Raw genomic sequence first — 8,916 nt, 5'->3', positions numbered from 1 at the left:
GGAGTTAGCCTTGTAGTGGGAGGAGTGCTGGAAGTTAGCCTTGTAGTGGGAGGAGTGCTGGGAGTGGGAGCCTTGTAGTGGGAGCATTGCTGGGAGTGGGAGCCTTGTAGTGGGAGGAGTGCTGGGAGTTAGCCTTGTAGTGGGAGAATTGCTGGGAGTTAGTCTTACAGTGGGAGGAGTGCTGTGAGTGGGAGCCTTGTAGTGAGAGGAGTGCTGGGAGTGGGAGCCTTGTAGTGAGAGGAGTGCTGGGAGTGGGAGCCTTGTAGTGGGAGGAGTGCTGGGAGTTAGCCTTGTAGTGGGAGGAGTGCTGGGAGTGGGAGCCTTGTAGTGGGAGCATTGCTGGGAGTGGGAGCCTTGTAGTGGGAGCATTGCTGGGAGTTAGCCTTGTAGTGGGAGGAGTGCTGGGAGTGGGAGCCTTGTAGTGGGAGGAGTGCTGGGAGTTAGCCTTGTAGTGGGAGGAGTGCTGGGAGTGGAAGCCTGGCTGAGGGAGGGGACAGTCCATGCTAGGAGTGCGGGCTGGGGTCTCTCCGTGGCCGGCTCCGGGCTGCTCTAGTTAACAGCAGTGGGCAGTCTCTGGCCGCCCAGCGGTGCATTATGGCGGCTGCTGTGGATGTAACCGGGAGCACCAGCTGCAGCGGGAGCAGCGATACCTCCAGCACCGGGGAGGAGGAGAGGATGAGGCGCCTCTTCCAGACCTGCGATGGGGACGGGGACGGCTATATCAGCAGGTAAGGGGCTGGCAGTGCTGGGAGGGGGGTCTGCTGAACTTCCAGACACTCACCCCAACTCCCCTCCAACTCCTGGCTGCAGCCCGGGTCAGGCCGGGGGAGCTGGGAGGCCAAAATATGGGAAACAACCAGAGAGGGGAGTGTGGGCACCGCTACCCCCAGGGCTCTGCAGTAAGTGACACTCAGCAGCTGGGATATGGCAGCTGCAAAGCACTCACTGAGTAACACTCACTGCAATGTAATGCTCACTCAGCAAGGCAAAACTATTCACAGCTCATGTTTGCCTCAACTCCCATCATCCTTGCTCACATTTTGGGAGTTGAAGTTCATCATTAGTTGGCTTAGAATGATGGTAGTTGGAATTCCACGACAGCTGCAATGTCACCCCCTCAACACACTCACACAGGGTCCGTTTTCTGTGACATGGAGTTTAGAAGGAGTGTTGGCTGATTTCTTAAAATCTGTGGTGGCTCACCTTGACATCCCACATGTTTGTAAACTACACTTCTCATAACTCTCAACCACCACAGAGAGTGTCTGAGCATCATGGGAAATGTATATCACAAATATCTCGGGTGGCAAGGTTGGCCAGTATGCTAAGGGACAGTTTGACCTCTTGTGTAATGGGTAATAATGGCACAATATTATTATTATTATTATTGGCAAGTATATAGCGCCAACTTATTCTGCAGCGCTTTACAATATTCTCATAAAACAATGTAGTACGTTGGTAAATAGCTACTGTCTTGCTGTTACCTTGGCCCTGCCTCATGTCACAGTGGTTGGTGATGTGACCATGTTACACACTATGGCTGTCCTTGCTAGGTGCCAATCCTTAGGGGATTTTTTTTTCTGCACTTGAGGACAAGGAGTGAGTTATATTTTATAACTGAGGCCTCAATGTGAAGAAATAAATCATATTTTGTTCAATAAAAGGGCAATGTTATTTTAGACTTGTTAATACATAGCTTGCAGTATACAGTGCCACACACAGACATAACAATTCTACCGCTGTGATTTGCCTGAAACTGAGGCTGTTTCTGTTCCTTCGTTTTTGTTTTTTTCTCTTTGCACTGAATTAATTTTTGGGTTGTTCAAACCAATGCACAGAATCCACAATTTTAGTTTTCCAACATTTAAATCATACCAATAAAAATATGCTTTTTGCTTGTTAACATGCTATATTTGTTTTTATATCTGAATTTTGTGAATGTTTTGTATCAGTTTTTTGTTTTTGTTACACAGTGGTATTATTTTACAGGTACAGTACTAAACTGGGAATCATCAGTAATTGTCCAGGGATTTTCACACTTAAGGCCAAAGTAGGCAAGCTGGAAACAGCAGTAGTGATGTCGCGAACATAACATTTTCAGTTCGGGTATGGCGAACGCGCACTTCCGCAAATGTTCGCAAACGGGCGAACCGCCATAGACTTCAATAGGCAGGCGAATTTTAAAACCCACAGGGACTCTTTCTGGCCACAATAGTGATGGAAAAGTTGTTTCAAGGGGACTAACACCTGGACTGTGGCATGCCGGAGGGGGATCCATGGCAAAACTCCCATGGAAAATTACACAGTTGATGCAGAGTCTGGTTTTAATCCATAAAGGGCATAAATCACCTAACATTCCTAAATTGTTTGGAATAACGTTCTTTAAAACATCAGGTATGATGTTGTATCGATCAGGTAGTGTAATGGTTACGCCCGGTTCACAGTGACAGACCAAACTCCCCGTTTAATGCACCGCAAACAACCGCAAACAGTCCATTTGCACAACCGCAAACTCCCCATTTGCACAAGGTTGGATACCAAGCTAGCCATGTCCCGTTCCTTGTCCTCACTGATGTCATTGAAGGTCTCTTATTCCACCCAGCCACGTACAACACCAAGGGTCCCCGAAAGGTGACAACAAGCCCCCTGTATTTTTTTTTTTTTTTAAAATGTACACTACTGTTACACCAGATATGAGTTGCACTGGTGTGACACTGTGCTCTGGCAGGCCCTGAAACGCACACGTGTGAAGGAAACTGACTGCTATTATATTACAGTCAAAAAAGTGTTTTTTGTTTTTTTTTTAAATGCAAGCTATTGTGACACCAGATATGAGTGGTGGCACTGGGACCACCTTAAAAATATTGGATATCGCTAAAAATCCTGATCACTATATACTTTCTCTACAAACCTCTAAAACAAACCAAACGTTCCGCTATACCACTTTATCCCTCCTAGAACTAGTGCCCAGTTAAAATACTTGACTCTTACTTACCCACACTCAGTCATGTCACACACATTTCACCGCTACTCTCACTGAATCCCTCTGACTACGGCTAAATTCATCTTCTACATCAGAACACTACTCCTAAGATTGGGTTGTATCCATGTATCTCGGGTCTTTCATTTAGAATAGGGGCAGCTTCGGTCTCCTTCAACACTGACACTCCAGTGCATATTATTAAAAGATTGGGCAGATGGAAATCCTCAGTCTACAACCGATATATTCCTCATCCCGAGAAAGAAATGAGGAAAGCTTTTAAAAGTTTGGCTTTGTAAATTGAACCCGATTTACATATATTACTAATATGTTTCTGAACATATATATTATATTATTGATTCACTCACTCACTCACTCTCTGGGCCGGCTTAAGACATCATGCCGCCTAGGTCCAACGATAAATGACTATGGGGGATAATGTATAATAAACACAGGTTAATGGCTATGGGAGGATAATGTATAATAAACACAGGTTACTGGCTATGGGGAGGATAATGTATAATAAACACAGGTTAATGGCTATGGGAGGATAATGTATAATAAACACAGGTTACTGGCTATGGGGAGGATAATGTATAATAAACACAGGTTACTGGCTATAGGGGGGATAATGTATAATAAACACAGGTTACTGGCTATGGGGAGGATAATGTATAATAAACACAGGTTACTGGCTATAGGGGGGATAATGTATAATAAACACAGGTTACTGGCTATAGGGGGGACAATGTATAATAAACACAGGTTACTGGCTATAGGGGGGATAATGTATAATAAACACAGGTTACTGGCTATAGGGGGGATAATGTATAATAAACACAGGTTACTGGCTATGGGAGGGATAATGTATAATAAACACAGGTTACTGGCTATGGGGAGGATAATGTATAATAAACACAGGTTACTGGCTATGGGGAGGATAATGTATAATAAACACAGGTTACTGGCTATGGGGAGGATAATGTATAATAAACACAGGTTACTGGCTATGGGGAGGATAATGTATAATAAACACAGGTTACTGGCTATGGGGAGGATAATGTATAATAAACACAGGTTACTGGCTATGGGGGGATAATGTATAATAAACACAGGTTACTGGCTATAGGGGGGATAATGTATAATAAACACAGGTTACTGGCTATAGGGGGGATAATGTAGAATAAGCACAGGTTACTGGCTATAGGGAGGATAATGTATAATAAACACAGGTTACTGGCTATAGGGGGGATAATGTAGAATAAGCACAGGTTACTGGCTATGGGAGGATAATGTATAATAAACACAGGTTACTGGCTATGGGAGGATAATGTATAATAAACACAGGTTACTGGCTATGGGAGGATAATGTATAATAAACACAGGTTACTGGCTATGGGAGGATAATGTATAATAAACACAGGTTACTGGCTATGGGATGATAATGTATAATAAACACAGGTTACTGGCTATGGGGGGGATAATGTATAATAAACACAGGTTACTGGCTATGGGGGGGATAATGTATAATAAACACAGGTTACTGGCTATGGGGGGGTAATGTATAATAAACACAGGTTACTGGCTATGGGGGGATAATGTATAATAAACACAAAAAAAAATGAATGCAACTTCAGAATTAATCTAAATTGTATGCTGTCTAGGAGGTGGGAGGGTCTGGGAGGGAGGGTCTGCTGCTGATTGGCTGGAATGTGTCTGACTGTGAGGTACAGGGTCAAAGTTTACTCAATGATGACGAATAGGGGGTGGACCGAACATCGTATATGTTCGCCGTCCGTGGCGAACACGCTCGGGACATCACTAAACAGCTGCATTGTTGGTTTTTTTTTTTCAGTGCAACTTTTCAGGCCTAAAACTTGTGGTTAAGTGAATAACTGTGTAAATGTTTAAAGAACCACTCCAGGGACCATAACCACTTCCTTGGAGTGATGTTCTTATGGTGCGAGCAGGTCCCTTAGCTTGCCTGAAGGAACTAAACGTTTTTAACGATTGATTTCTTTAATCTGGCGCCCGTTTGCTTTGCCCCTTCACTTTCAGTCTGAGACGTCAGGCACGAAACCTCGGACAAGACGCCACTGATGGGTTGAGAGTGTCAGCCTATTAGTAGCTCCCCACTCACAAAAAGTTTAAAAAAAAAAAAAAAGAAAAGAAATGGGTACATATAGCCTGTTAGTGACACCTGGTCAAAGACGAACGGAAGTTGAGGGGCAGAGTGATCAGATCTCCTTTGGGTAATCCAGAAGTCCTCGCACCATAACAACTTAATTCCAATTAATTAATCGTGTTTGGAGTGTTCCTTTGATTCATTTTTGATAGATTTTTCTGCTTGTGCAATTTTCTTTTTTTTTCTCCACTCACATTAATCAAATTTTTACAGTGTTCTAGATGTGGTCATATTTTTGCAGCACCTTTAAAATAGTTGTTACTCCTCCGGAAAATGTTTGTTTTGTATGAACGCCATCCAAATCTCTGTTTAATGTCATGCAGTACTATAAATGAGTGTCTGAGGTAATGTTTGTTGGCCAATGTTTAAATCGCTGATATACTAGTAGAACTGATTACTGAATTATTATTTTTTGGTTTTATATAAACATACATTGATACGATAGTTATGGTTTTGTTTTTTTCCTTCTGTTATGCGGGGAATACCATTGCTGGTTCAGGTTCATATGAATTTCCTTGTTTTGCTGTGACATTTAGGTTCTTTGTAATTGCTATCCTCCAGGATAAACCCCTCTAGGTTATGTTATCCACTGGCAGTGGTGGCCAGATGGTCGATAAGGAGTAAATTTACAACCTCATCCCCCATGTTGCTTTGCAAGTCCTTTTTTTATGAAGTTAAAGTCCATAAGGCAGGGCTTGACAAATTTGCTTGGAATCTAGGAGCCAAAAATGTCAAAAATAACGGGAAACTATTGTCACCGGAACCAGTACAGCTTAATGTAGTTGTTCTCGTGTCTATAATCTGTCCCAGCACGCTTTTCAGAGAAAAGGCAGCATTAACATTGCTGTCTTGTAACACTTCTAGTGACTGTCACTCAGACAGCTTCTGGAGTGCACAGTGCGCAGCACCTACGTATAAGGTTTCTACGCCCTGCGTGGAGGCGCTGAATGATCCCTATAGAGATGCATTGATTCAGTGCATCTCTATAAGGAGATGCTTATTGGCGCAGCGTGACGTTTTGCCACACATGTGCAATAGCCTCCCAATCTTTTCCCATGAGAGATCATCAAGATTGATAATCGCAGTCATGGAGGCAGCGCTAGCTGCGATGAGATCAGCACAGCGTGGGGGGAAAAGGTTAGTAAAAACCCCTTTCCCATGTGGTTTGGAGGGTGACCGGTCACATAAACACACTCTCACTGAAAGACACACACTAACGACTAACGCACACTCACTGGAGGGCGCGCGAGGGAGCAGAGCAGGGAGGTTCCAGCTCCCTCACGCGCCTACCAGTCTGCCTCAAACCTCCAGGAGCCTCCCGTCTGTGCGCAAACGCTCTCACTCAGGCCAACCGCCCGCTCACACACCCATGCTCTTTCTGAGCTGGCCGGTCGCCTCCACTAATAGGCAGCTGTGACGAAACCAACCTCGCCACTGGGCATTGGAGAAACCTGTTTGCCCGCCTCCTACCTGCTGACTATGGCCCCTGGATTATTTGGGGCATATTGTATTTTATTGTGCAACGGCTGGCCCTTTAAGAACTGTCTGGGGACATATTGAGACTTTGGGTAACAATACCCTTTAAGACTATGGCCCCTGAAAACTTATTAACATTTATTGGGTGTGTATGGCCCTTTAAGAACCGTCTGGGGACATATTGTGACTTTGCTGAACAATGCCCCTTTAAGACTATGTCCCCAGACCGGTAAAATAACTTGTTCCTGGCTTTCCCCCACTTGGTTCAGTAAATAGGGCTTACTGAACCAAGTACCACACAGGCGGACCACCCAGAAGCTAAAGTGTGCAGGCAATTTACCTCCCAGGCTGTGAGGTTACTGCCGGTTAATTGCACGTGGCGGCGGCCATCTTGGTTTCCTCGAATGCGGTCAGCGGTGTATGCTAAAGATTCTGTGGAACTAAAATCGGCTACACATTCTGCCGAACACCGCTGACCCTTACCTTCTCCCATACGGAACTTGCAGCTCCAGAGACTAAGTCCCGTTCGAAATGGGACTTAGTCGTTTTTTCGGCATGAAATTGACCGACCGCACAGCCCAAATCTATGGAACTGTTTTGGGCAGGAAATTGTGCTTGCGGTCGGTCATAAAGGACTTCCACCTAACTTTTGATTCACTGGAGGGATCTGTGTGATTTTTGGAAGGGTTTTTTTTTCTTTTTTTTAAAAAAAAAAAAAAAAAATTTTGTTTTTTTTTTTAAAAAAAAAAAAAAAAAAAAAAAAAAAAAAAAAACCCTTCCAAAAATCACACAGATCCCTCCAGTGAATCAAAAGTTAGGTGGAAGTCCTTTATGACCGACCGCAAGCACAATTTCCTGCCCAAAACAGTTCCATAGATTTGGGCTGTGCGGTCGGTCAATTTCATGCCGAAAAAACGACTAAGTCCCATTTCGAACGGGACTTAGTCTCTGGAGCTGCAAGTTCCGTATGGGAGAAGGTAAGGGTCAGCGGTGTTCGGCAGAATGTGTAGCCGATTTTAGTTCCACAGAATCTTTAGCATACACCGCTGACCGCATTCGAGGAAACCAAGATGGCCGCCGCCACGTGCAATTAACCGGCAGTAACCTCACAGCCTGGGAGGTAAATTGCCTGCACACTTTAGCTTCTGGGTGGTCCGCCTGTGTGGTACTTGGTTCAGTAAGCCCTATTTACTGAACCAAGTGGGGGAAAGCCAGGAACAAGTTATTTTACCGGTCTGGGGACATAGTCTTAAAGGGGCATTGTTCAGCAAAGTCACAATATGTCCCCAGACGGTTCTTAAAGGGCCATACACACCCAATAAATGTTAATAAGTTTTCAGGGGCCATAGTCTTAAAGGGTATTGTTACCCAAAGTCTCAATATGTCCCCAGACAGTTCTTAAAGGGCCAGCCGTTGCACAATAAAATACAATATGCCCCAAATAATCCAGGGGCCATAGTCAGCAGGTAGGAGGCGGGCAAACAGGTTTCTCCAATGCCCAGTGGCGAGGTTGGTTTCGTCACAGCAGCCGACCACCTCTGGGGCTGAATGGGCTAGCAAATCCCAGGCGCCAGGACAAAAATTCTAGTCGCCACGGCCACCTGGCTCCTAGGATTTGTCAAGCCCTGACATAAGGTCTCATTCATGTTACTGATTAGGATGTAAACACAAAACTGTATTCCTAATACTATAGTGTCCCTTTCTCGTGCCCGCCTCCCTGTTTAAAAAAAAACAAAAAACAAAAAAAAACTTTTTACACTTACCTGTTTCTAGCGCTAGATCATTCTGCTCTTCCACTGACGTCACACTGATGGGAAACCTAAGCGCATGCATGGCCAGCATTGCGTGCGCATTAGAGCTTCCCTGTAGGAAAGCATTGAAGCCATTTATGTGAATGTGATGCATACTTTCAAAGTTATGAATATTGTGTAAAAACTGTATTCCTCTGCCTGTGATAATGAGATTACCCATTGTGTTCAGTAATCATATCACAGGCAGAGGGGAGGATTTTGTGTGGGAGTGTCTGTGTGTATTGTACGGATTGATTGGTTGTTCTGTAAAACCCTGTGGGCTGTACTATGTTTGTGGATTGGGAATAAAACAGACTGTATGTGCCAGTACAGCCAGATTCTGCATAACCCTCAAACCGAAGTGTCGTCTCGTTATTGGGGGAATTGGATTGTATGCTGACTGCCAGGAGTGTAACCCTTTCGTATGGTTTTCCTGTTCGGCTGTTTCCAGGATTCGTAGAGTTTGCAGTTCGGGAGATTGGTGC

At 44.5% G+C, this 8,916-nt stretch overlaps 1 protein-coding gene across 1 annotated transcript in view; it reads left to right on the top strand.

The window, feature by feature from the left end:
* The first annotated feature begins 497 nt into the window (after positions 1-497).
* The window catches only part of MCC (MCC regulator of WNT signaling pathway), a 373,218-nt gene continuing 364,799 nt past the window's right edge, over positions 498-8,916 (top strand). Inside the window, exon 1 of the mRNA XM_063454100.1 lies at positions 498-728. Coding sequence (XP_063310170.1) covers positions 595-728 — 134 coding nt within the window. The 5' untranslated portion in view covers positions 498-594. The remainder of the gene's footprint in view (positions 729-8,916) is intronic.

The sequence above is a fragment of the Pelobates fuscus genome, chromosome 5 (genome assembly GCF_036172605.1).
Source record: "Pelobates fuscus isolate aPelFus1 chromosome 5, aPelFus1.pri, whole genome shotgun sequence".
Taxonomy (NCBI): domain Eukaryota; kingdom Metazoa; phylum Chordata; class Amphibia; order Anura; family Pelobatidae; genus Pelobates; species Pelobates fuscus.
Note: the sequence above shows the minus strand (reverse complement) of the source record. Positions and strands in the feature narration are given on the sequence as shown.